The sequence below is a fragment of the Hyaena hyaena genome, unplaced genomic scaffold (genome assembly GCF_003009895.1).
Source record: "Hyaena hyaena isolate Hyena2069 unplaced genomic scaffold, ASM300989v1 scaffold_219, whole genome shotgun sequence".
Taxonomy (NCBI): Eukaryota; Metazoa; Chordata; class Mammalia; order Carnivora; family Hyaenidae; genus Hyaena; species Hyaena hyaena.
Window position 1 is genome coordinate 1,426,771 of NW_024080850.1, and position 27,763 is coordinate 1,454,533.

Below are 27,763 nucleotides of genomic sequence, written 5' to 3' on the forward strand. Positions count from 1 at the left end.
TCTTCTCCAGCTCCTGTGTCCCCTCTTGTCTTGTCAGCATACGTGGGGTGGCTTCTGGAAGGATGCTCAGGAGAAGTACTGGTTCTGACTCCTTTTTATGTTAGAGAATGGTTGGATTTCTTTTCATCACAGACTTACATTTTATAATAAAAAATAGTTTTGAAGCGTAGGAGTTTAGAATGCTACCATTATTTGCCTGGCAGTTTCACCCCGAACACTTCAGTCAGTTCACTGGCAAAGCTTGGGTATCCTGCCCACACCCTCCCCAACCTGACCTTGGCCCACATCCTGTTTTCAGCTTCTGGAGGGACCTGGGCTGCACTGTAGGTTGATGTGGGTTCTCTGCTTTCGTGTCCTGCTGCTGCCTTTCAGAGTCCCTGTCCTTCTGCCTTAGACCTCTTGTCTGCCTGGTCTATGCGAAGTAGGTGTTGTGGCCCGATGGACATTTGTTACTCCTTCCTGACAGTCTCTCCAGATGCCACCGTGTGATTAAGGCAGCTTCAGGACAGGGCCTGGGTCAGAGATTTCGCAAGGATTCTCTAAGGATAGTCCAGGACACGCTGGGATAGTCTCCATGTAACCCGGATTAGTCCTGGAGACAAACTGCTGACTGTAGGTGAGGATGGGGGCTTGAGTACAGCCTTAGAAGGGAGATAGATTCTTCACTCTGTACATTTTTGTTCCTCAGTGAATTTTATATCATGTGCCTGTAAAACCAACTTTAAAAATGAGTCCTGGGGCGCCTGGGTGGCTTAGTCGGTTAAGCGTCCGACTTCGCTTGGGTCATGATCTCGCGGTTCGTGGGTTCGGGCCCCGCGTCAGGCTCTGTGCTGACTGCCAGCTCGGAGCCTGGAGCCTGTTTCAGTCTGTGACTCCCTCTCTCTCTGACCCTCCCCTGCTCACGCTGTCTCTCTCTCTCTCTCCTAGAAATAAATAAAACATTAAAAAAATTTTAAAAAAATAAAAAAAAAATTTTTTAAAAATAAAATAAAAATGAGTCCTATTTCTGTCTGTTTGACAGACTGGATGCTGAGGAACCCTCGTCCTTCTAGAGAACTAGAGCCTAGATGCATTTTGGATTGTTGGGCCAGCAGAAGGTAGGGACGCTCTTTGCCCTGCCATGTCGTGGCCCACTGCGAGACTGGGGAAAGCAAGCCTCGCAGTCCTCTGAGTAGTGGGATTTGGGCCAGAGCCCTTGGCATCTCTAGTTCACCCGGAGCAAGGGCAGATTGGAGAATGCTCCCAGTTTAGGCCTGTGAGAATTGCAGATTAAGGTCAAGCTTTGAGCACCACAATCAAAGACCAGCAGGCCTGCAAGAAAGTAGAGGCACCATAGGAGGGACAGAAACAAACAGATGTGGAGATGCCCGGGGCCACACACATAACCATTGTTAACTATGGGCTTGGCCTGATTAAAGAAATAAAGGATGGAATTCCAAATGAACAAGCACTGGGATACCTGGTGGAGTGACAAGGCAGCTTTGAAAAGGAACCAAGTAGAACTTGTATAAACAAAAATAAAATTGTTGAGGGGCGCTTGGGTGGCTCAGTCGGTGAGGCATCTGACTTGGGCCCAGGTCATAATCTTGTGGTTCATGAGTTCGAGCTCTGCGTTGGGCTCTGCACTGACAGCTCAGAGCCTGGAACCTGCTTCGGATTTTGTGTCTCCTTCTCTGTCTGTCCCTCCCCCACTTGCTTTCTGTAGCTCTCTTTTCTCTTTCTCTCTCTAAAAAATAAATAAAAACATTTAAAAAATAAAAAATAAAATTGTTGAAACTAGAAAGTAGAGATGAATGAATAGCAGATTTTTTAAAAGTATTTTTATTTATCTATCTATCTATTTATTTAGGGAGAGAAGTGCACATGTGCAGGGGAAGGACACAGAGAGAGAATCCCAAGCAGGCTCTGTGCTGTGTGGGGCTTGATCCCACGAATTGAGATCATGACCTAGGCTGAAATCAAGAGTTGGATACGTAAACTGACTGAGCCACCCACATGCTCCTAAACAGCAGATAGATACAACTGAAGAAAGAATTTTAAACTAGAGACAACATTTGAAGAAATTACCTAGAATATAGCCCAGAGAAGAGGACATAGAAGATAGGGTAATCGGGTACCTGGGTGGCTCATTTAAGTGTCCAACTTAAGCTCAAGCCATGATCTGAAAGTTCATGAGTTTGAGCCCCGCATCAGGCTGCTTCGAACCCTCTGTTCCCCCCTCTCTGCCCCTGCCCCCTGCTCATGTGTTCTCTCTCTCTCTTAAAAATGGATAAACATTTATTTTAAAAAAAGAAAACAAGACAGTAAGGGGCACCTGGGTTGCTCAGTCGGTTGAGCATCCGACTTCGGCCACTTCAAATCCTCCGTCTCCTTTTCTCTCTGCCTCTCTTTTTTCTCTTAAAAATAAATAAGCACTTAAAAAGTATTAAGAAAATAGGGTAAGAAATTGCAGAGGATAAAATCAGAGTCTAACAACTAATAAAAGGACCAAATGGAGAGAACAGAAGCAAACCAGTAGGTAAGAAGCGATGGTAGCTGGAAAAGCCGAGCAGTCCCATGCAGGTTAAATACAGCATCCATGCCTTCACCTACTTTGGGAAAACCACAGACGTCATAGGCCAGAGGACTATGTTAGAAATAGCCAATTTGTAAAAAGGAGTAAGGAGTAGACTGGGCAGATTTGGTGATGGTGTCAAGAAGAAAGGAGGTTGTGAGAGCCCTGGCGATAGAGCTGCAGACCACAGTTGTATGCCAGCAGAACTCCCGATGACTAGGGGGGAAGCAGACATTTTAGATAAACAAAGCCCAAGAGACCTGCACTGAAAGGTTTTTTTTTAATTTGTTCACCATATCCTCTTAACTCTCAGACCATCCGTCTTGTGATGCCAGATGTAAAATGGGAGAAGAGATGTTTTTTTCATATAAGGTAGCAAGTGTGTGTGTAAATCTAAACCAGTGATTCTCATCAATTTTGTACCCTGGGGGATATTTGGCAATGTTTGGAGACATTTTGGATATCACAACTGAGGGGGCACCACTGGCACGTAGCATAGAGGCTAGAGATGCTGCTAAACCTCTTCTGTGTGCAGGACAGCCCCCCACAACATAGAATTGTCTGTCCCAGAATGTCAGTAGGGACAAGGTTGAGAATCCTTGGTGTAAACAAAAACCACCCCTCTATAAAATAATAAGGCTTCCAGCTAACTCCATATAGGCTTGCTGCATTCCAGGCACTGTTTCGAGTGTTTTACCCAGAACAGATTTTTAATTCTTAGTTTAGTGTGTGTAGGTACTATTATTGTCTCTTCCACAGCTGAGGAAACTGAGGCACAAAGCAGTGACAGAGTTGGTATTTGAGTCCAGGCAGTCCAGATTGGAGGCTGTACCTCTCTACTCATCATTCTGACCTGCCTCTTTTTTTTTTTAATAGGCTTCATGCCCAGCATGGAGCCCAACACAGGGCTTGAACTCACAACCCTGAGATTAAGACCTGCGCTGAGATCCAGAGTCAGATGCTTAACTGACTGAACCACCCAGGCACCCTTGTTCTGCCTCTTAATAGAAGTGTGCTGTATGGGTGTAAAAAGATAAACAAGGATCATACTAAATGGAAGTCAGGAGGTGTATCAGGGATATATACCAGGTCTATCATGTGCATATAAAACCTACTTTTATTTTATTTTTGAGAGAGAGAGCGTGCAAGTAGGGGAGAGGGGCATAGGGAGAAAGAGAGAATTTTGTTTTGTTTTTGAGAGAGAGAGCAAGAGCTGTACATGTGTGTGGGGGGGGGGTGGATGAGAGAGAGAGAAAATCCCAAGCGGGCCCAGTGCTCATTGCAGAGCCTAAAGCGGAGCTTGATCTCATGACCCTGGAATCATGACCTGAGCTGAAGTCAAGAGTCAGACACTTAACTGATTGAGCCACCCAGGTGCCCCATGAAACTGGCTTTTAAAAATAGAGGGGGTTCTAAGGTTCTTGTATTTGGGAAATAAGTTAAAATATAAATTTTATACTTGGTAAGTTAAGAATGCCCGATGGAATTGAAAAAGCAATTGCTTTTAAAAAAAAAAGAAAAAGAAGGACACCTTGGTGGCTCAGCTGTGTTAGCATCCAGCTCTTGATTTCAGCTCAGGTCATGATCTCACAGTTCATCAGATAAAGCGCCGCATCAGGCTCTGCGCTGACAGCATGGAGCCTGCTTGGGATTCTCTCTCTCCCTCTCTCTCTATGCTCCTCCCCCGCATACTCTGTCTCAAAATAAGTAAACTTTTTTTTAAAAAGGAAAAGGGAATTGCTAAAACAGTAGAAATAGTTTGTATATCCCAGACCAGTAGGAAAAAATGAATAAGAAAAAAACAAAAATCCAAACATCATATAAAATGGAGTTCAACCATCCAACAAAAATATAATTCAGGGGCTGCCTGGCTGGCTCAGTTGCGGTGTGTGACTCTTAATCTTGGGATTGTGGGTTCAAGATCAGCAATGGTTGCAGAGATTACTTAAAAATAAAATCTTTGGGGGTGCCTGGGTGGCTTAGTTGGTTAGGCGTCCGACTTTCGCTTAGGTCATGATCTCGCGGTTCGTGGGTTCGAGCCCCGCGTCGGGCTCTGTGCTGACTGCCAGCTCAGAGCCTGGAGCCTGTTTCAGACTGTGACTCCCTCTCTCTCTGACCCTCCCCTGCTCACACTGTCTCTCTCTCTCTCTCCTAGAAATAAATAAAACATTAAAAAAAAAAAATCTTTGAAAAATGTATGTATTTCAGAAAAGAAAAGCTTTGTCAGTTATACTCCAATGAATCTGGAAAACAAAAATGGAGGGAAAGAAGCTTAGAAAAGGGAAGACAGAGACAAATAAGTGAGAAATACAAGTGATCACAATAAATGTGATTGGACATAACTTGCCTGCTGAAACATAGGAAGTGTGAGATTGACTGTAAATGAAAGGCAACAGTTCAGCTGTAAGAATAAACTATAAAGCAAGCCTCATCATTCCCACAGTATTGCTGCCATACACATAAAACCAAAAAGAATTGGACATCTGTAGGAGTACCTGGCTAGCTCAGTCGGTGGAGCATGCAACTCTTGATCTCAAGGTCGTGAGTTTGAGCCCCACCATTGAGCTGGGAGATTATTTAAATAAATCTTAAAAAAAAAAAGATGCAATGAAAAGATTTTAAAAATTGTACACCAGCAAAATGGCTAAAATATCACTCCAAAATGCTGTAAGGATGAGAAGAAACTGGATCACTCATGCATTGCTGGTGGGAACGTAAAATGATTTGCCTTCTTTAAAAATTAAATGTGCAGGGGCACCTTAGGTGGCTCAGTCAGTTGAGCGTCTAACTCTTGGTTTCAGCTCCAATCATGATCTCGCGGTTTGGGAGATCAAGCCCCGGGTCGGGCTCTGCACTGGCAGCACGGAGCCTGCTTGGGATTCTCTTTCCACCTTTCTCTGCCTCTCCCCTACCCTCTCTCAAAATAGGTAAATAAACTTTAAAAGATTAATAAAAATTAAACATACAACTCTCTGGTCACTCTCTTGGGCCTCTATCCCAGAGACATAAAAACTTACATTCCCACAAGAACCTGTACACAAAGGTACATGGTAGCAGTCACTCCCAGATGTCCTTTATGGTGTGAATGGTTGAACAGAGATATGTGTGCCATGGAATACGACTTGGCAGTGAAAAGGAAAGAGGTGCTGATATTAGTTATATCCAGGATATTCAAGGAATTATGCTGAGTGAAAAAGCCAGTCATTCTTTATAGCCCCCACTTAACGTAACATTTTTGAAATGACAAAATATTGGAAATGGAGGACGCCTTAGTGATTGTCCTTCAGGGGTGCTGAAGGGGGTGGAACCCCAAGGGATCCTGCGGTGTTGGAACTGTTCAGTATCTTGACTTCGATGGTGGCTGAATCTACCCAGGTGAGGAGATTGTGTAGAATTTAATGTACACACCCACGCAAATGAGCACGCATTCTGATTGTGATAATTTTCTAAAAGGAAATTGGGCAAAGCATACAGAGGGTCTCTCTAGATTATTTCTATTTTTCTTTTTTTTTTTTTTTAATAACTTCATTGGGGCGCCTGGGTGGCTCAGTCAGTTAAGCATCCAGCTTCGGCTCAGGTCATGATCTCACGGTTTGTGGGTTCGAGCCCCGCGTCGGGCTCTGTGCTGACAGCCAGCTCAGAGCCTGGACCCTATTTCAGATTCTTTGTCTCCCTCTCTCTCTGACCCTCCCCTGTTTACGCTGTCTCTCTCTCAGAAATAAATAAAACATTAAAAAATTTTTTAAATAGGGGCGCCTGATTAGCTCAGTCGGTTAAGCGTCCGACTTCGGCTCAGGTCATGATCTCTTGGTTCATGGGTTCGAGCCCCGCACCGGCCTCTGTGCTGACAGCTAGCCTGGAGCCTGCTTCAGATTCTGTGTCTCCCTCTCTCTCTGATCCTCCCCTGCTCACACTCTCTCTCTCTCTCTCTCTCTCTCTCAGAAATAAATAAGACATTAAAAAAATTTTTTTAAATAAACATTAAAAAAAACTTCATTGATATATAATTCACATACTTATAGTTCACCCATTTAAAGTGCAATATTCAGTGATATTTAAGTATATTCACAGAAGTGTGCAACCTTCACCACAGTCCATTTTAGAACATTTTTATCTCCCTAAAAGAAACTGCACCACAGAAAATCTTGTAAATATTTGTTCATATCTGCATGACTCATAACCACCAAAAGGCAGAAACAATGTCTATCAGCTGGTGGCTAAATGACGTAGGAAATCCATACCATGGAATACTATTCGGCAATAAAAAGAAATGAAGCACACATGCAACATGGGTGAACCTTGTAAATACTACCCCTCAACAAAAGAAGCCAGTCACCAAACTCACATACTGTAGTTCAGTTGTTGCTAGAGGCTGGGCCTGTTGGCCCCTTTCTTTCCTCTATTATCGGAGAGAAATTCCTGAGAAGTTCTGTAATCAACACAAACGCTGCTCCTGTCGCATCTGTCTATTTCCCAAATGGAGTGTTCAGCTCCAGCAAGCCGGCTTCCCGCCTTTCCTGTCAGCAGAGCTGCTATAACCGCGGCCTTTGCCTGCACACACACCCCCCCCCCCCCCCCCCCCCCCCCCCCCCCCCCCCCCCCCCCCCCCCCCCCCCCCCCCCCCCCGGGCCCCGGCTGACTCGCCACTCTACCTCCAGCCCAGCTGCAGCTCCAGCAGGTGGCGCTGCAGCAGCAGCAGCAGTTTCAGCAGCAGCAGGTGGCGCTGCAGCAGCAGCAGCAACAGCAGCAGCAGCAACAGCAGCAGCAGCAGCAGCAGCAGTTCCAGGCCCAGCAGAATGCCATGCAGCAGCAGTTCCAGGCGGTGGTACAGCAGCAGCAGCAGCAGCTCCAGCAGCAGCAGCAGCAACACCTGATTAAATTGCATCATCAAAACCAGCAGCAGGTACTAGGTGCCCTCATCCCCATGCCCGGCCTCTTCCTGTGGTCCTTGAGCCCTGGACATGCACCAACCACAGTGCTGGGTGCAGGGACCCAGAGGCACCCGCAGATCCTTCTGGTGCCTGGTGCCCAGGCTTCCTCCTCTGGGGGCTTCCTGCAGGGCCAGGGCCAGGGAGGAGGGATAGGCCCCAACTTATTAGGAGGGTGCTGGGGTCACACAAGGAGGGCCTCTCTATTGGGTTTGGCGTCTGGCCGTGAGCCTACTGTGTGCGGGGGGTGGAGGGCTGGATCTGTGGAGACTTTTGGGTGCAAGCAATTCATGTAAGAGTTAACTGAAGCAAGAAGTGAGAAGAACACTCCATGATGCAGGGATGCTCGCCGTCCTGTGAGCGTGTTTCTTTTGAGTACTTGCATGCCTCTGTTTTGTCTCTTGAGTGTTTTGGTGCCTGGACACAGCTCTAATCAAACCTCCTCTCTCCCACGGGGGATTGGCAGTGTCATATTAGAAGCCCTGCTTATAAAGAAACTGTTTTCTTCCTCCCGTGGTTAGCAGGCAGCATTTAGATGTATTAAGCATCCAACGTCAGGTCTGCTCTTGGTTGAGGGAGGGAAGGCCTGAAGGGATCTCTCCACTTTCCCACCCTCCCCAGGCCTTGGCTTGCTGCCTCCATTTCCCAGTGGCCACCCTCCTGGGTCTTGGAGGCCCTTTCCCCAGAGCCAACTTTTCCCTCAGCCTCACTTTTCCTCCTCATCCTGGAAAGCATACATTGGCCATCTTCCCAGGGCTCGTACAGTTGCCCACTCTAGTGACAGACAAGCATCACTGGAGAGGCCTCAGGGGTCTGCAGCCACCCTAGCATTTATCCCAGCTTCAATGGGGCTGCACCTCTGTTACCCTTCCTCAGCCCTCTGGATATTTCCCTTGAACCTTCATTCTCTCAGGTTCAGGTGCAGCTGGTGTCTGATGGCCAGGGCACAGGCACACACCTGGGTATGTCCTCGGTATCCCGTGAGAACAGCCTGGGCAGGCCTCCTGGGGGCAAGGCTGATCCAGGGCCCAGAGGCGGATGGGGTGACCAACCGAGTACTGCTTGTTCTGCCCCTAGATGCAACAGCAGCAGCAGCAGCAGCTACGGATGGCGCAGCTACAGCTGCAGCAGCAGCAACAGCAGCAGCAGCAGCAAGCTTTGCAGGCCCAGCCGCCACTACAGCAGCCACCTATGCAGCAGCCTCAGCCTCCCCCTTCCCAGGCCCTGCCGCAGCAGCTGCAGCCGATGCACCACCCGCAGCACCACCAACCGCCACAGCCCCAGCAGCCACCAGTTGCTCAGAACCCGCCATCGCAGCTCCAGGCGCAGTCACAGACTCAGCCCTTGGTGTCACAGGCTGCGGCCCTCCCCGGACAGATGCTATATTCCCAGCCACAGCTGAAACTTGTGAGTATCCGTGGCCTGTGGTAGGCCACGGCCCTTCTCTTGGTGTTGCGTGTGGCCAGCAGCTGTTTCTGGGGCTCTGTTGGACATATAGGCAGGGAAGGCCCCATGCTGGCCTCTGCATCCAGCTTGGCAAGGGCGCATGCATTCCAAGAGCTGCTGTAGCCTGCGTGGAGGCACTCCCTCTGCCAGGTGACAGTTTTCTTCCAAGCAGCATGGATGATTTCAGCAGTGGCCATGGCATTCTAAGACTGGGCGATCAGGTGGACAGTAGCCTGAGTATTCTCACTGTGTGGGAGGGTGTGTGTCCTCATTGAGCATTCACTGTGGGTTTGCTAACTGCTCAGAATTATGTTTTGAACCAAGATCCCTGTCATTACCAGATTTTTGAGGAAGGGGATTAATAGGAAGTAGTATAATTGTCAATCTTATTGTGCATCTCTTGTACAAAGCAAATCTAGTCAGTGACATTTGTACAGAGGACACAGTATTATCAGGTCAGGTGCAGCTGCATCGGGGCCATTTTAATAGTTTTTTTGTTTTGTTTTGTTTTGTTTATGGCTTACTCATTTACATGGCCTTTTCTGTTTTTCACTTATTGAGTGGAAAGGGATGGGCCATGTTGGAACTGAGTGGTGAGCAGATAGGAGACCCACAGGGCCAAGCTGGAAGGCTGGGGAGGATCTTGAAGAGTAAAGTATGGTCACACTTGTCACCTGGGTATCAGCCCTGATTTCATAGGTGGGGCTTTCACAGACCATCAGTATGCTTGGCCTGGAAGTTGAGCAGGCTGGACTGTGCACTTGGCCTTGGGAGCCATCATTTTGCTTGCAGCAGTAGATGGTAGCGGTGGCTGTATGGTGACGCCCCAGTGGAGGACCATGCTTCTTGTCATAGTCAGAGGAGGTGGGACTTGGCTTAGAGCCAGACTGGTATGGGACGTTTCTAATGAGCTATGGAATAAGGTAAGGCCAGTAAAGTGGTAAAGTGATACCATAGCCGGTGAAGTCATGACAGTCTCATCCCTTCTCATGATAAGCTGCAAGATTCAAAGCTCTCACCGAGGTAGTAGGTGCTCCGCCGCCTGCCCCGGATGGCTCCAAATCACATTCTCCCTTCCTCCCTCAGGTCCGACCTCAGATGGTGGTACAGCCGCCGCAGGTGCAGCAGGTGCAGCAGGTGCAGCCCCAGGTGCAGCAGCAGACAGCAGTGCCGACAGCTCAGGCTTCCCAGATAGTGGGTTCCGGAGTGCAGGTGAGGGCTTCCAGAGCCCAGGTGAGGGTTTTGGGGGCCAGGTGCTTCTGTAGGCACTGGCAGGTACATGCCCACCTGTGCATGGAGCTGGATTTCAGGCACTCAACAGTGAGGGCCCTGGTTGGATCATGGGTAGTCTGGGAGCCAGCCCGCAGGGTCCTCACGTTGGCCAGCCTGGCTTGGTGTTATCAGAGTCCCCCCACCTCTCTTCAGACACCCTTCCTCTTCCCTCTTCCCCCTTCCCTCGTCCTCTGAGAACCCATCTTGGAGAGGATAGCATTGCAGTCTCAGCTTCACCTCAGCTTGGAGTGCAAGGCTGGTGGCAGGTGTGCAGTAGTTTTCTGGACACGGAAGAGCACAGGTATGGTGGCGCCTGGCTCCGGTGGACTGCGTGGGCTTGTGTGTGCTGCGGCCCCTTGGCCAGCTGCCTCCCGGTGCTTGCCCCCTGCACTGAGAAGTGTAGCCGAGGCTCTCCTTTTCCACCCTCTGTGTTTTGGATGTTGGCGGGACAGAGTAGGTTTTGCCCAGCCTTTCCTGGTAGAGGCCAGATTCTTGTTGTGTTTTGGTTTGGAGATTGGGCTTCATGATTTTCCGCAGATTCCCTATCCTGCTGGTGCCAAGGAGAGGAGACATCTAGTCTGGGGCTTTGGTTCTTTCTTTCTCCACCTAGCACTGGGAACACTGGCTCAGAAGAAAGTATTGGCTTTAGCTAGAACAGACTTGCTAGGCGAAGTGCCACCTGCCCAGGTGCTGCCCTGAGCTGGGCTGCCACGCCACTGCCCCTGCTGTGCTCCTGCCCTGCTCATTACCCGCGAGTCAGCCAAGCTCCTCATCGGGTGCACAGTACCACGTATTGAGCACTTCTGGGATGCTGCGTGTTCTGTTAGTGGCTGACAGCATCTCACTGTGAGGAAGGCGCAAACTCGGTCCTGTCTGGTCTTGGCCACATTGCTTGAGTCCGTGGGAAGCTGCCTGTGAAGTGTGCCAGCGGAGGGGCCTGAGGTGTTTGCGCGGAGCTAAGCCCTAAAGCAGATGTGTTCTATACACTCAGTACCCTGCACTGAGGCCACGTATAGGGCTGTTCTTCCTGGTGGTTACTCTCCTCTCTGCTTCCGCTGAGGGAGGACCCAGCCCAGCCAGCGAGGGAGCTTGACTGTGGGCTCAATCACCTATAGAGTTATCTTGATACTTAACCTTCTTCCCCCCGCAGTGGAGTGCAGAGGGCTGTGAAGGTAGAACTAAAGTAGGCCCAGGACTTTTGTTATTTGGTGGGGACACTGTGAAGATGGTGAGACTGATAGCTGGGGAGGAGGAAGGGATTGTTGCTTGCGTGTTTGTGGGTGGGTTTGCTTTTATGAAGCATGCGCCTTCGGGTTTTTCAGGAGTGATGTCCATACACACGCATGCACATACCCACATCATAGATCACATATTCCCCACTTGCAGTCTATAGCTCTCGCTCTCAAAAACTAAATTTAAAAAAATCCTCGTTAATGTTATTTTATGCTGTGTGATGTATATGCATACATACGTACATGAAAGCTTATTATAAACGTATCCTGCTGTCCTTAATTACCATCTTGTTTTTAGACCTTGAGATTTTTTCCAGGTTTTTTTGCAGTTACTGATAATGCATGTCCTGACATGTGGCCAGGTTCTGGTGGTTCTGTGAAAGAAATGCTAGGTTTGGGAGCCTGCGTACACACTACTGCATTCCCCTCTCTCATCTGCCCTCCCAGATGGAGCAGAAAAGAGGTGTCCTGTGGCACTTATCAGTGCTGTGACCCTGATGGATGGCTGAGGCTCTTAACCTGGGGCGAGCTGTAGTAGTTGTTGTTTCAGGAAAATTGGTGAGCCCTGAGCCTTTTACAGCACATTCTGTTTTTTCTGACATTACTTGTGTAAATGAAAGGTGATGTCATCATCACCCATAGTGGGATTTATTAACTTCCTTTTCTCCCCTAAAGTTTTTCCGTGACTGTACATATATCCAGAACAGAATGTGTTTCCTCCATCAAAAAATCCCTAAGCTTTTGTCTTTTTTTTTTATAAAAAATTTTTTTTTAATGTTTTATTTATTTCTAGCAGAGAGAGAGAGACAGCGTGAGCAGGGGAGGGTTAGAGAGGGAGAGAGTCACAGACTCTGAAACAGGCTCCAGGCTCTGAGCTGGCAGTCAGCACAGAGCCCGGCGTGGGGCTCGAACCCACGAACCGTGAGATCATGACCTGAGCGAAAGTCGGACGCCCAGCCGACTGAGCCACCCGGGCACCCCTAAGCTTTTGTCTTTTAACTTGTGTTTTTATTTTTTTTAATATTTTTATTTACTTTTTTATTTTTATTTTTTATTTTTAAGATTTTTTTTAATGTTAATTCATTTTTGAGAGAGAGACAGCATGTGAGCAGGGGAAGGGCAGAGAAAGAGGCAGACACAGAATCTGAGCCAGGCTTCAGGCTCTGAGCTGTCAGCACAGAGCCCGACACAGGGCTCAAACCCACAGACCATGAGATCATGACCTTAGCCAAAGTCAGATGCTCAACCAACTGAGCCATCCAGGCACCCCTACTTTTTAATTTTTTTAATTTATTTTTACTTTTATTTTTTAATAGTTTTTTCTTTAATGTTTACTTATTTATTTTTTTAGAGAGAAAGAGAGAGCATAGGCAGGGGAGGGGCAGAGAGGGACACAGAATCTAAAGCAAGATCCAGGCTCTGAGGTGTCAGCCCAGAGCCTGATGTGGGGCTCGAACTCACAAACTATGAGATCATGACACTCTCACAGTTAACTGACTGAGCCACGCAGGTGCCCCTAGGTGCCCCTATTTACTTTTTTTTTTTTAATAAACCACTTTTTTTAATGTTTATTTTTGAGAGAGACAAAAAGACAGACAGACAGACAGTGTAAGCAGAGGAGGTGCAGAGAGAGAGGGAGACACAGAATCAAAGCAGGCTCCAGGCTCTGAGCTGTCAGTGCAGAGCCCGACACAGGGCTTGAACCCGCGGACAGCGAGATCTTGACCTGAGCTGAAGTCAGATACTTAACTGCCTGAGCCACCGAGGCGCCACGCCTGTAAGCTTTATACCCAACATGGGGCTTGAACTCATGGCCACAGGATCAAGAGCCACATGATCTACTGACTGAGCCAACCAGGTGCCCCTCTGTTCTTTTAGTATATGGAAATTTAGTTACTTATTTATATACTTATGTATTATTTTTTAATGTTTATTTTTGAGAGAGAGATAGAGTGTGAGCAGGGGAGGGGCAGAAAGGAGAGAGAGGGAGACCCAGAATCCAAAGCAGTCTCCAGGCTCTGAGCTGTCAGCCCAGAGCCCAACGTGGGGCTCGAACTCATGAACCACGAGATCATGACCTGAGCTGAAGTCAGAAGCTTAACTGACTGAGCCACCCAAGCGCCCTAGTATACCGAAAATTTAACTACAGTTCTCAGGTTACAAAGAGTTGTCCTCTAAGGCACACTTCCTGGATGTATGTGCATGTGGCCCTGTTGCTGCATGGGGATCTCACACTGAGCCTTATTGGACTGCTTGGACCTCTGTCTCCTCTTTCCAGTCCCTGCTTCCCAGTGACCCTGGAGGGGAGTAGGCCTGTAGTTGGTGTGGCGTTTGAATTCCTTTCTGGGTAGATGTGTGTCAGGAGACAGTGAACACACTTGCTCACAGGAGTGGGAGGAGTTGCTGGTCAGCACTACCAGTGTGTTTTCCGTTAGGATTTGTGGTGAAAAGAAAATGCACTTTCCTTCTCAGGAGTTTTCAGTCACAAGAAAAACAGTAGCAGATTAGATTTAAGCTTTTCATTCTTTATCGCTTATTTCTTCCTGGAAAAAAGTTTCCACCTCTCTCGTACCGTCTGACTTCTCAAGATCTTTCTTCCTCACAGGCTGAGAGCCAGTCCCAGGGACAGTTGCTTAGGCCCCCACTCTCAGGGCACTTGGGCAGGGGAGAACAGGGGAGAACAGGCATGTTTCTCTGAGGCTTCCTGTAGGGAGTCCAGAGTACCCTGTGAGTGCTCGTATACCCCACCCATGTCCCACTTTGTGTCTGATGGGCTGGTGGGCTCTTCGGGACTGTGCCCAAGTTTTGGCAGACACTGGGAGAGTGGCTTCCTGGCCTCCCACCCTGGCGAGTTCTTTGTCGTATGGTTGTAGGAGCATCCACTCCCTAGCACACCAGGTTCGTATCTCCCACTGGTGCCTGCTGCATGTGACCAGTGGGTGTGAGTGTGGGACACACGTGTGATGCCAGAGGCCTCTCAAAAGAGCAGGCCTTCCTCCAGTTTTAGAGCCTCGTCCCTGGCATACCTGCCGTAGGGACCGAATGGCCATCCATGCCGCCCTGGTCTCAGGGACCAGCTCACAAGCCTCCTGCAAAAGAGGTTTTGGTTGTTAATGGATCAGTTCTGCTTCCTTTCTGAATGTGGTCGTGCTGTTTTAGTTTGGTTTCATCTTAACACTTACATACAGCATACAGGCCCTGCTCTCCAGGGACCAGGCTAGACGCAGAGCCCAGAGCGAGAGTGGCTAGCACTCAGGAGACCACCCGGCTCCCATCAGCACAAGCCAGGCCCATAGCTCTGCCTGCCTCACCATCTTTATGCTTCTAGGAATATATGTGGATGAGGAGAGCCAGAGCGTGCTGGAAGCTCCACAGTCTGCAGTCATCTTGTATGTTTAGGACAGACCTGACCTGCATCCCTGTAGAGGTATATCCGAGAGTTGCAGAGTGCCAGGCTTCCCTCACCCACCTCACCATGAGTGTTGTTATAGAAGGAAACCAGAAGCTGCCCAGAGGCTTGAGGAGAGGACGGTGATTTGAGCTTAGGCCCTCGGAGGCATTGTAATCAGGCAGCATGCTCCTAAGAAGGAAAGGTGCTGTGAGCTGGCTGGTATGGATTCTTCTGTTTTAATTACCATCGACTTCCCCTCAGCAATTTTGTTGGAGGGCTCCTTTCTGTCCCCAAAGCCTGGTCTCCCAGAACCACCATCCTGTCCGAGAGGTCTGGCCTTGAGGGCTCTGTGGGCCTCTCAGCAGATCAGAAGTTTGTTGAAGAAATATGGCCAACAAGACAGAGAGGTCCGCAGAGAGCATTCATGGAGCTCTTGTCTCAGAGGCTGCACACCCCTTTCCACTACCCCCCTGCACTGCATTTCTTTGTTGCAGTCACCTTGTCTGTTATCCCTCTGACCTCAAGATGATCACCGCAGCGTTGGCCCAAGGTGGGAGGGAAGTAAGAGCCCAGTTCCCAGTCACTACCACCACCTCACCTGCCGTCCAGTCAAGTTTCAGCCCTTTGGGTGGATAGCCCTCAACACAGGTATTTACGGGGCAGTGCCCAGGGTCCCCCGGAAAGCTCAGGGTCCTCTGAGCACCTTAGTGAGGCACACTGTTACTGTCAGTGACTTCCTTTGTTGTGGTTCTGGAAGTGCCTAACCAAGCTTCTGTTTCTTAAGGGCATAGGAGGAAATACCCATCTTTATTTTCATTTCAATACTTTGGATAGCTCTGGTATTTTCATTTGATGGAGAAGATGGGAGCTAATTTTCTTATGAAAAAGTTTAAGGTTTTAGGGGTTCCCTGCTGGCTAATTCAGTGGAGTATGTGACTCTTGATCTCAGGGTTGTGAGTTTGAGCCCCACAATGGAGTTAGAGTTTACTTGAAAAAAAATTAAGTTGGGCACCTGGGTAGCTCAGTTGGTTGAGCGTCCGGCTTCGGCTCAGGTCATGATCTCGCAGTTTGTGGGTTCGAGCCCCATGTCAGGCTCTGGAGCCTGTTTCAGATTCTGTGTCTCCCTCTCTCTCTGACCCTCCCCTTCTCACGCTGTCTCTCTCTCTCTCGGGGGAAAAAAAATTAAGTTTAGTGTTTGAGATAGTTACAGCAGTGCCTTTTTGTGTTAACGCAAAACTGAAGGTAAGCAGACAGTTTTGCTTTCTTGAGCTGTGCAGATAGTCACCAGCCACAGGTACGTATTTACATTTAAACTAATTAAAATTAAAGTTAAAATTCAGTTCCTTGAGTTGAAATTCAGTTACATATCAAGTACGTGGTGGCGCCACGGGGAAGCCGGTAGCTGTTCCACTGGACAGCACAGATTATAGATCAAGTCAGGCTTGTGCTGGAAAGTTCTGTAAGACTGTGCTGTTCTAAAGTTTACTATGGAGTGTAGAATTTACTACACACATTCTTTTCTAGGTATATAAAGACTTCTGTGTACATCACACATTTTCAGAGATATGAATTCCTGGCTCTCCATTACTGTATGACATCTGGAATCCTCCATTGTGTATTCGTTTGTTTAACAAATTGTCGCGATGTGCATTCCGTGGGCCAGGCCCTATTCTAAGATTCTGAGAATAAAATGGTAAGGAGGTTCCCGCATCTTATGGGCTTTCTGTTTTAGTGGGTTTGCTGTGAAAACTTCAGATTTGCCAACACTGTTAAGATTCCGTTTCTATCGTAAGGCAGATGCATCTCTAATCCTAGCAGACAATCTTGCCCTTCCCTGATGGTGCATGCGCAGACACTGCCACTGCCTCGCGTGAGGGCGGCAGTCTGTATAGGGCGCTGCCACGGTCTGTCTGGCCCCAGGCCCTGTGCCATACTGCCACATGCCACTGAAACAATGGCAAGAGCCTTCCTGAGACCATGGCCTTGCCATTTGGCAGCATGGTCTGTTGTCACTCTCCCTGCTTCCTGACTCCTAAGAAAGTCACCCCAGGTATGCCAGTAGCAGTTGCTCACTGACAAGTGTGAGCTCTTTGGCATTGGTCTCCCGTTCGGTAGCTATTGTATAGCAGGAGGCAGAAGTGGCTGGAATCTGCTGGTAAAAAGGCGTTATGACAGAGCCTGCTAGAGGAACAGAAGTTGTGGGGCAGGAAAGTAGGCCTGGAACCTAGGTGGCACAGAGGGCTGGGCAGGCCAGAGCCCAGGCACAGCTCCTTGAGACCCAAGGCTGCATAGGGTCCTCTACATGACTTCTGGCTCCGGGCTCCATCCCTTTGTGCATCAGGCAACCCCAGCCCTGAAGCCCTATTACCTGCTCACATGCCACTAGTGAGTCTCCCCCACCTGGTTCCTTTGATTCTCAGCTCTGTGACCTTGAGCTGCTTGTTTTTCTTTCCCACAGCCTGTGACTCAGTCTCCGTTGGGTTGACAGGTTGGGTTGTTGGATGTGGGGAAGTGATCTTGGCATCAACGTGCAGGGCTAATTTTTATAAGACCAATAAAAATCCTTCACATTTTGAGTATGTGGTACGTGCCAGGCCTTGAACTACTTCTCTATATGGACTTGTTTGTTCTCACTGCAGCGGCTCTCAGTTCACGCATTTAGGAGAACCCCCAGAGTCACCCCCTCTGCAGTGGTTCAGCAGTGGCTAAGTGTCCGCTCCTGCCCCTGCAGCAGTGCCCAAGGCTGGAGGAGCCACTTCCACCTTCAGAACAGGCCCAAGATGCTCAGATTAAACCCTCGGCCTAGGCTCTGCAGCTTCCCTCTTCCCGCCCTGGCCTCTCTGCAGGGTCCTGGCTTGCAGGCCCAGACCCACCCCCCAGCCTCCTTCCACCCCTGCAGCAGTGGCAGGCACACCGTAGGCATTTTCCCCGCCACAGACCTGGCTCCAGCATCGGCATGCTGCTGCTGTTGCGTCTGTGTCCTTCTAGTCCGGTCCTTCCTGAGAGAAGCTAGTTCATTCCAGAAGTGCATCATTACAGTGTAGCCAGAAGCCACCCCTGCCATCCAACAGGCACCCCAACTGAGCCCTCGGCAGCCACCTTGACACACTGTGCTTCAGCACCCACAGTGCCTGTCTGGTTTATTCTTTCCTTGCAGCAACAAATTGGGTTCAGGAAAACAGGCAGAATAGAACGTCTGTTCTGTCAGCCCTTCAGGAGACGAGTTCTCATCTCAGCCTCTTCCTTGCCTGCCGATCCTGCACTGTGTCCCATAACTGCATCTTCATATTGTAGGGGAACGCTTCATGACCCTGACAACCATGACAAAGCTGGATCCTGTGCCGGACACATGCTGGTCGCGCCGTGCCCAGTACAGGAGTCCAAGGGGTGCAGGGGGTCCCTGGCAGTGTAAGCAGGTGGCGCCATAGTGGGGTCCATATTCCTCTTTGCCCTGAGAGTGACTCCTGGGGACATGTCATGTACAGGGGCCAGGAGTATGGGGCAGTTCCAGGGATGTCTGGGGGGCACGGGTGGTCCCAGGAGGGTTAGAGTATATGGTGCCACCAGCCTCTCCTGAGATTATGTCATAGCACACAGCTCCCCAAACCTGCCTTTCTGCCCTGCAGCCCACAGCCTGGCCCTGCTGCCCCCCTGTGCTCTGGCTGTGTCCCCTCTGCTTGAACCCTGCCTTCCCCTCCTACTCCTTTGGAGCATTGTGCAGGGTCTCTTCCCAGACACTTGTCCTTGCTCCCTAGGAAAGTAGATGTTACTGAGATGCCTGTACTCCTCCACTAGCCCTGTGACCTTGAGCAAGTCACTTCCCTCTGAACTCCCACTTTCCATATGTGACATGCAGGTGACAGCAGGCAGGCACTCAGAGCTCCCTCCCCTAGGAGTATAGCACTAGTGTCCCGTGGCGTGTACTAGCTCCTGCGACAGACATACTTGTGCCTCTTGCAGAAGAACATGCCCAGTGAGGGAAAATGCAGAGCTGGGTCACCAGTTCTCCCTTCTGGAGGACTTGATATGTCACTAATAGGGCACAGCCATCTTGCTCCCCTCTGCCCCAGAAGCTGGCTAGACCGGATATAAACCTGAAGACTTGGGGGGAGGGGATCCTATCTCATTTGTCACCTTGCTAGGCCACAAGCAAGTGTCTTTTCTTTTCTTTCTTTCTTTTTTTAAAATTTTTAAACATTTATTCATTTTTGAGAAGCAGAGAGAGACAGAGCATGAGTTGAGAAGAGGCAGAGAGAGGAGACACAGAATCCGAAGGAGGCTCCAGGCTCTGTCTGCACAGAGCCCAATGTGGCGCTCGAACTTACAGAACGTGAGATCATGACCTGACTGAAGTCAGATGCTTATCCAACTAAGCCACCCAGGCGCCTTCCTAGGCCATTTCTTAACAGAGGCCTTTGCATAGCTGCCCCTCATCCGGGATGCGTCTGTAGAATCTTGGGATTTAGGAGGCCTAGGAGCCTTGGGCGTTCTGGAAGGGGATCCTAAAGGCTTAGGAAGGGGCATATGTTTGCTGCCAACTGAATTGGGCATTTTTGCATGGGAGTTGTCAGATGCAAAGAGATCTGGATTGGATATTGGGAACCTAGGGGTTTCCTGTGGCAGCCTGGAGAGTGGCCGTGGGGAGCCTGAAGCTGGATATAAGGCAGGCTCAGGGGAGGATGCAGAAGCACTGAGCTTGTGCCCCGGGCCTGGGCAGGCCTCTGTTCCCTGTGCCATGTGGACCATAATGCCTAGGGGAGCTGTGTGCAGTCAGTGGCTCCATGGAGCCCAGAAGCAAAGGGTGTGGGGAAAGTGTGCCCTTTTGCCCCATGGTCTGAGTGCTGACAGTGCCTTTGATTTCTTTATATAATTTTTGAAAACTGTTTATTTTTGAGAGAGAGAGCACAAGCAGGGGAGGGGCAGAGAGAGAATGAGACACGAATCCGAAGCAGGTTCCGAGCACAGAGCCTGACGCAGGGCTCAAACCCACAAACTGTGAGATCATGACCTGAACCACAGTTGGACGCTTAACTGATTGAGCTACTCAGGCACCCCTACTTTTCTTTAAATGTTTTATTTCTTTTTGAGAGAGAGGGTGCATGAGCACGAATGGGGGAGGAGCAGAGAGAGAAAGAGACAGGATCTGAAATGGGCTCTGTACTGACAGCAGAGACACCATTGCAGGGCACAACCTTATGAACCATGAGATTATGACCTGAGCCAAAGTTGAATGCTTAACCGACTGAGCCGCCCAGGTGCCTTTTAAAATACAGCTTCAGGGGCGTCTGAGTGGCTCAGTTGGGCATTCGACTTCAGCTTAGGTCATGTTCTCACGGCTCGTGGGTTCGAGCCCCGTGTGTAGCTCTGTGCTGACAGCTCAGCCTGGAGCCTGCTAAGATGTCTGTGTCTCCCTCTCTCTGCCACTCCCCGCTCACGCTCGGTCTCTCTCTCAAAAATAAACATTAAAAAAATTTTTAAATACAGCTTCATACATTTAGGTGGGAAGTGAACTGGACAGTGGCCTTTGCATTGCAGTGGCTTTGTGCCGGCCGTGACACCCTGCAGATGTCTCATTTCCCTTCAGAGAAGCACCAGCTTTAGACTGAAGAATGGAGCCAAACACCTTCTGGAAGGGACATGTGCTAGAGCAGAAGCTAAGGAGAGTTCCCATACCTAGCAGACCGGGCCCAGGATGTGGGGTCCCAGGGCCTGTGCTGCTTCCTCTTGGCACCATCCGCTTCTCTACATGGGCTCTTCCAAGATGGCCTGTTCACCTTCCTAATCCTAGGAGTTTGTTCGTACCTGAGTGGATTCTAGAGCCTATTTTCCAGTGCCGGGGGGATGGAGGGCATGCGGCCTGCCCTGGGATTCAGTGTATCCCAGCACTGTGAAGGCAAGTTCTGCCTGGGAGAAATCTGCTGCACTTAGTTCAGCTCAGCACACAAAGCTGCCCTAGGCCCCGTTTCTGACCTTGCTGACATCAGTGTGAATCACCTAGGACCATTTTGCTTCACTTGGCAGAGCAGCTGGACCCAGCAGCTGGAGGCCTGAGCTTGTGTGTTCCTGTCCCTTTGCTCCCGGGCCTAGGGCCTAGTCACAGGTGGTGGGACAGCTCATTCTGTTTGCTGACATGCCGGTGGGCCAGCGGCTTGGGTTTGGCACCGCTCTGACCCCACTGTGTTAGAAGTGTGATAATGTAGCCTCCATGCCCCCCACCATGCCAGCGTCCCATGTAGCTTCTCTGGCCTGCACCCTCCGTGGGAGGGGGACAATGTTTCACTCTAAGGGCTTCCTCTGGAATACTGGGAGAAGGGCCAGGGCCCCTTGCCCAGCCAGGAGAATGGGCGGGCATCCTGTTTTCCTGGTGAGATCTGGGTTCTTCCAGATACTTTTTTTTATTCCCTGACTCAAGGACCAAGAGACTAGCAACCCCCAGAGTGATCCTAACCCAGTCCCCCTAGCACTATGGCAGAGGAGTATGTGGGAGGGAGCCATGGAGCGGTGGCCCCAGATGGCACCAGTGTCTGGGGTGCCCTGGGAGAAGTGTTCAGAGTTCATCTGCAGAACTGGATGGTCCAAGAGTTGGGGGTGGGGGTGGTGGGCTGGGCTTCAGGAAGCAGGCTCTGAGGGGATGCTCAGGAGCCTGACTAGAGTGGGAGAAGCCACCACCGCCGACCCTTGAAGCTCTGAAACTGGCAGGGCGTTTGGATTAGGCCTGGCCGGGCCTTTATGCTACCATCACCACATCCTGGGCGAGGCAGCTCTCTGTGAGGCTCACTCAGCCTCCAGACTGAGGATCCTCAGGCTTCGTGCGCTGACAAGGGCTGACAATGGGGCCGCTTTGCTCCCATTAAACCTGAGACACATCCTCCCACTGTGGCCTGATGGCTGAGGGGGCTCGTGGAAGCAGGTAGGAAGGCGGTCCCATCTGTCACAGAGCGCGTTCCTCACAGGGGCACAGATGAGAGCGCCACAGGCTAGGGAGGCTGGGCGGCACCATCCGAGGCCCCAGGCTTCTCTGGCTCCCACACCTGTGAGGCAGACACATAGGAATGTCCTGTCCCAGCTTAGAAGCCAGTAGACTTTATGGTCTCCCTGCCAAGGAGCAAGGGCTACCCAGCCTGGCCTTTTGGCCAGCGCCTCAGTTATCGTGGACTCGTGTCCATCCTCAGGGTGGGAAGCTGTGCTCTGTTTGTATTCACAGGGTAGGGCGTCTGAAGGAGGGTGTGTGGGTGAGGCCGAGAGGGAAAGGGTCTTGTTTGTGCAGATGGAGTCCGAGGGCCTGGGGTGGGGGGAGGGAGCAAGGGCGCAGCAGGAGTGAGAGTGTGTGGCAGGCGAGCAGGCTGAGCCCCCTCCACTTCCAGGTCAGCCAGAGCAGCCTCACCATGCTGTCCTCACCATCGCCGGGCCAGCAGGTGCAGACCCCGCAGTCGATGCCCCCTCCCCCCCAGCCGTCCCCGCAACCTGGCCAGCCCAGCTCGCAGCCCAACTCCAACGTCAGGTAGGCCTGGCCGGGGTGGCCCTCCCCGCCTGGCTCCCAGGGTGGGCCCCGCCTCGTGCCCCAGCTCACAGGTGCGCCTGTTTTTGCTTTGCTGCAGCTCTGGCCCTGCCCCTTCCCCCAGTAGCTTCCTGCCCAGCCCCTCACCACAGCCCTCCCAGAGTCCAGTGACGGCTCGCACCCCGCAGAACTTCAGCGTTCCCTCTCCAGGACCTTTAAACACCCCTGGTGAGTCGGGCCTGGGGTGGGTGTGATCCAAGGACCAGAGCCAATTGTGTAACCCACACACACAGCCCTGTGGGTCGAGGTGCTGAGGTTCGCCCCTTGCCCTCTGGTGGCCTCGGCTTATAATGGGGTGAGGGAGCCCTAGATCCCCCACCCTGAGGGTTTGCAGAGAGCCTGGCCTTGTGGGCTGAAGCCGTGTTCACCACGTGTTCTGCAGTGAATCCAAGCTCGGTCATGAGCCCAGCTGGCTCCAGCCAGGCCGAGGAGCAGCAGTACCTGGACAAGCTGAAGCAGCTGTCCAAGTACATCGAGCCCCTGCGCCGTATGATCAACAAGATTGATAAGAACGAAGGTGCGGCTGGGCCAGGGCAGGGGTGCAGCAGAGGGGGGAGGGGTACAAGTACCCCAGGCACGTGTCTTAGAGGCCCCTCTCTGTCCCAGACAGAAAAAAGGATCTGAGTAAGATGAAGAGCCTTCTGGACATCCTGACAGATCCCTCTAAGCGGTAAGTTTTGCCCCTGGCTCCTGGGGGAGGGACGGTGCTCTGCCCGTGTCTGGCGGCTTGGTTAACCCAGCCTTGGATGGGCGTTTGGTGGTGATACAGAGTTTAGAGAAGGGGCCTCGGGCCTTGACAGGTGCCTCCAAGCCCCTGGCCCCCTGCCTTTGCCACACCCAGCCTCTGCCCTACCCCTGACTTGGCCAGTGGCGTTTGGTAAGTGACTGCATCTCAGTTACCTGCTGCAAAAGGAGTGGCTGTGGCTTACCCGGGTTGGCTGTGGAAATGAAATGAGATGACTCCTTGAGAAGGCACTGGAGCCCCAGGTTCACAGCACGGACACACACCCTGCCCTCACCTACCAGCTGCGCTGCTCTGAACACCAGCGACTGGCCAGCTCTGCAGAACTGTTCTCTTGGACTGGCCTTTGGGTTCTGTCCCTATTTCTGCGTCAGTTTAGGCTGTGCTCCCTTCTAGAAGATCCTCTCTGTTCTATTTACTGGGAAAAAATGATAGAAACTGCAGAACTAGGCCTGTTGGAGCTGGGCGGCCCTCAAGCCCTCTAGGATTGATCCCTCTTTGGGATTATAGGGCTGGGGAACAGGGGCGTGGCCTCTGTCTCTCCCCCTGAGCCATCACGTTTATGCCCTATTCTAACCAGCAGGACTAGACAGCTCTTGAGTGTGGGACCATCTTGCCTTATACTCTGGGTCTAGGAATAGCTGATCAATGGCTGGGGCTCCTGTGGGGGATTCTGATGGCCATGGCTGATTCCATCCATACTAGGACAAGCTAGGCAGGGAGCGGTTGGGATGAGTACTCAAGAGCCATTGACGCCTCATCTTTGAGTGCACAGGATCAGTCACATCCCTCTCCCCATAGGTGCCCCCTGAAAACACTCCAGAAGTGTGAGATTGCCCTGGAGAAGCTCAAAAATGACATGGCAGTGGTGAGTGGGGCACCATGGCCTGGTGGTGTTCAAAGGGCCACAGGCAGCTGTAGGGAGAACTCAGAACCACAAGCTGAGAGAAGCCTTCACAATCAGAAGTGGGCAGAGGGGCCATGCTGCTCAGCCTGGGGACCTTGCCCAGGAGTCTTCCTCCAGGTCAAGTCTGCTATGCGGAAGGAGAGCATATGTGGGAACATGGGAGAAGTCGCCCTGTGGCTGTGGTCTTGGGGTGCTTTCTGTAGCCCCCAGGCTCGTGGGCTTTCTTGTATACCCATCTCCACCATCAGGCCTCTACCCAGCTCTGCCTAGCCCCCAAGGCCAAGCCCTGGGGGAAGGGGACTCTGGGGAAGGTCAAGGCTGCAGAAGGCAGGAGAATGCATCCAAGATCAGCTGTATTTGTCTCTCGGGGGGCAGAGGTTGTGGGGAAGCCGTGGAAATCTGGCTGTGAGGATGAGGACCTCGGGTTTGGAAAGCCTCCCCGAGAGTGGGCTGCTGACCTCCCCGCTCCCCATCCTGTCCCAGCCCACACCCCCACCGCCCCCGGTGCCACCAACCAAGCAGCAGTACCTGTGCCAGCCGCTCCTGGATGCCGTCCTGGCCAATATCCGCTCACCCGTCTTTAACCACTCCCTGTACCGCACATTTGTGCCGGCCATGACAGCCATCCACGGCCCACCCATCACGTACGTACATCCCAGGGTTCAGCCTTGAAGTGGGTGGTGGGCAGTGTGGGCCATGGGCCACAGCCTAGTCCGGTGTGGTGACCATAGTGGTCTCCTCCAGGGCCCCGGTGGTGTGTACTCGGAAGCGTAGGTTTGAAGATGATGAGCGGCAGAGCATCCCTAATGTGCTGCAGGGGGAGGTGGCCAGATTAGACCCTAAGTTCTTGGTGAACTTGGACCCATCTCACTGCAGTAACAACGGCACCGTCCACCTGATATGCAAGTTGGGTGCGTACAGGGGAGGGTGGGGCTGGTGCTGTGGGAGGGTGAGTCCTGAATTACAGCCCAGGGCCCCAGAGCAGGCCCAGCCCAGGCCCGTATGCTCTCTATGTGGACATTCCCTTGGCCTCCCACAGACAGGCATGCTCACACCACACACTGAAGCCCACCATCCCCATGTCTTCCTGGATCTTCACACATACCTGGCCCGGGATGTGCTCTGAGGCAGAGCCCTGGGCCCACTGACTCTTAACCTCTCACCGGCCTGCCAGAGAAGCCCTCCCTCCCTCCCAGATATGGCTGTGCTCGCTGGAGGCCTTAGGGAGATGTGGAAGCCCGGGAATCAGGGACCTCCACACTGCAGCAAACCTCACCAGAACCTTTTGGGATATGAAGAGCCCCGTTTGTTTATTTTTTTATTTTTTTAATGTTTTATTTATTTCTAAGAGAGAGAGGGAGACAGCGTGAGCAGGGGAGGGTCAGAGAGAGAGGGAGTCACAGACTGAAACAGGCTCCAGGCTCTGAGCTGGCAGAGTCAGCACAGAGCCCGACGCGGGGCTCGAACCCACGAACCGCGAGATCATGACCTAAGCGAAAGTTGGACGCTTAACCGACTAAGCCACCCAGGCGCCCCAGAAGAAGAGCCCTGTTTAGAGCAGGGCTATGAAGCAGGGTAGCCCGGGGCTGGGTCACAGGCACAGCCACATGTGTTGCAGATGACAAGGATCTCCCAAGCGTGCCGCCGCTGGAGCTCAGTGTGCCTGCCGACTACCCCGCCCAGAGCCCGCTATGGATTGACAGGCAGTGCCAGTACGGTGAGCCGAGAGGACAGCCGTGGGGAGGCCTCATGGCTGCTGCCTAGGGGCCCTGGCGTGGGGGTGCGGGGGGTTCAGCTCCGGGAAACCAAGATTTCCTCTGTGCCCCACAGGTGACGCCTTTCCTCCCCTTTCTCTGCTGCCCTTTTCTGGACAGGAGTAGGTTGCCCAGAAGTTACTTGGGGAAGAAGGGGTCGCTGTCCATCCTGTGTCTGCAGGGCAGTCACGTTTAGTGAGTGAGAGGCAAGCAAGTCCAGCCGCCTTTGTGGGGCTCTGCAAGGCTGATGTGGGAGTACAGAAGGAGCTTGGGCTCATGGAGACCCATCTGGGCATCATGGCTTCAAGCCAGAGGCCCAGAGAGATCCCTGTTGGTGATCCCTGCAGCGCACAGCTGGTGCATAGGGCTGGAATCCCAAAGCTGTCCTTGGGAGAAAGCCCTGGGCTCCAGACCTGTTCACATTCTAGTTCTCCACTACCGCATGGGCCTGGGAGAGGACCGTGTTGGCCACCCCGCTATGTGTGCGAGATGGCATCCTGGTCATGTTGGCTGGGTGGAATGCCCCAGATGCCAGCCCTGTGTCTGTGGGGCAGCCCTTCATAGAGAGTTGCTTGTGTGGCCCAGGGCCAGGCCCAGTGCTGGCTGTCCTGGCAGAAGGCACAGTGGCACTCAGGGCTCACTGCTCTGTTGCAGACGCCAACCCCTTCCTGCAGTCGGTGCACCGGTGCATGACCTCGAGGCTGCTGCAGCTCCCCGACAAGCACTCAGTCACAGCCCTGCTCAACACCTGGGCGCAGAGCATCCACCAGGCCTGTCTCTCCGCTGCCTAGCCACCCACCCACTGGGGACCATGGGGGTAGCCGGCAGCCTTGTCAGGGCCACAGAGGACATGCGCCTCATGTTGGACATTTCTAGGTGTTGGCTCCCATAGAGAGCCTGGGCTTAGATTAGCTTTCCTGCTTTTATCTTCTGCCTTGGGGACCTGCCAAACATTTTCTCATACTTGTACGTGACTGGGGCAGGTGGCTGTGGAGCTGGCTACTTCAGTGGTGGGGTTGGGACCTCCTCCTACCCCAGGAGTCGGACAGGCCTCAGCCCTGTGTGCTCCTCCTTGGGCTGCTGTCCCCTCGGCTTCTCCAGGGCCCATGTCCTTCCTCAGTAACCTGGGGGAGAACTCAGGGTCTTGTTAGAGCCTCTTGTGTATGTGCCAGAAAACTTTTTGTTTCTGTAGGGGAACATGGAGGGTATAGGAAAGAAACCGTGAAAACACACACAGAATTCTCTGGTCACAGTTTTGGGTTTAGACCCTTCCACCATTGCCCTGTGGGGCACGCCACAGGGAAGCTCCTGGATCCAAGGGCACCTGCTGCATCTCAGAGGGAAAGTCGGCCTGCAGGCAGTTGGGAATCCTCTGCCATCACCTGGGCCTCATAACCTCCTGGCATTCTCCCTTTAAGCCATGGGGGTCTGCTCAGCACTGTGGGGGTACCTGGGGAGCAGGGACACCTGGGTGGATCCTGTACCTGGCACCACGCCCACTCATAGGGCATTTGGGCCTGTTCATGGGTCAGGGCGGCATCCTCAGGACCTGGTGTCCTCAGAGCCACTCTAGAGAGTGAAGGATCCCTGACAGGGAGTCAGCCCACCAGCCCTCTGGCAATGAAAGGTTTCCCCTTTTGTATGTGCACTACCGTGTCATCTGTGGTTCTTATAATAAATTTATTATTCCTGTGTTTGTCATGAATTTGTCACTGTGTCCCCTCCCAGAAGTCTGGGAGCACTGTCCAGTGAGGTACACTGTCAGGGCTGAGCCAGACTCCCCACCTTGGAGATGGCCATGGACACCTAGACCTTAGTTCACCCTTTTTTGGCGGTATCAGTACCCCATCCTGGTTTACCCCAAGGTTTCTGGCAAAGCTCCTGTTGCCCAAAGAAAGAAGAAGCAGAGATTAGCACTGAGGAGATGGCCAGTGGGGTCAGAAGAGGGTTGACACCAAACTGACCACACCCATGACATA

The 27,763-nt window shown here is 51.7% G+C and overlaps 1 protein-coding gene across 2 annotated transcripts in view; it reads left to right on the forward strand.

The window, feature by feature from the left end:
• Nucleotides 1-27,485, forward strand: part of MED15 (mediator complex subunit 15) — a 70,962-nt gene extending 43,477 nt beyond the window's left edge. For both annotated transcript variants that reach the window (XM_039242840.1, XM_039242841.1), the window contains 12 exons: nt 7,213-7,457; nt 8,560-8,889; nt 10,015-10,140; nt 22,188-22,324; nt 22,422-22,549; nt 22,764-22,898; nt 22,988-23,051; nt 23,925-23,991; nt 24,514-24,674; nt 24,775-24,941; nt 25,649-25,747; nt 26,439-27,485. In XM_039242840.1, the coding sequence (XP_039098771.1) occupies nt 7,213-7,457; nt 8,560-8,889; nt 10,015-10,140; nt 22,188-22,324; nt 22,422-22,549; nt 22,764-22,898; nt 22,988-23,051; nt 23,925-23,991; nt 24,514-24,674; nt 24,775-24,941; nt 25,649-25,747; nt 26,439-26,575 (1,796 nt within the window). In that variant the 3' untranslated portion in view covers nt 26,576-27,485. The remainder of the gene's footprint in view (nt 1-7,212; nt 7,458-8,559; nt 8,890-10,014; nt 10,141-22,187; nt 22,325-22,421; nt 22,550-22,763; nt 22,899-22,987; nt 23,052-23,924; nt 23,992-24,513; nt 24,675-24,774; nt 24,942-25,648; nt 25,748-26,438) is intronic.
• The last annotated feature ends 278 nt before the right edge of the window (nt 27,486-27,763 follow it).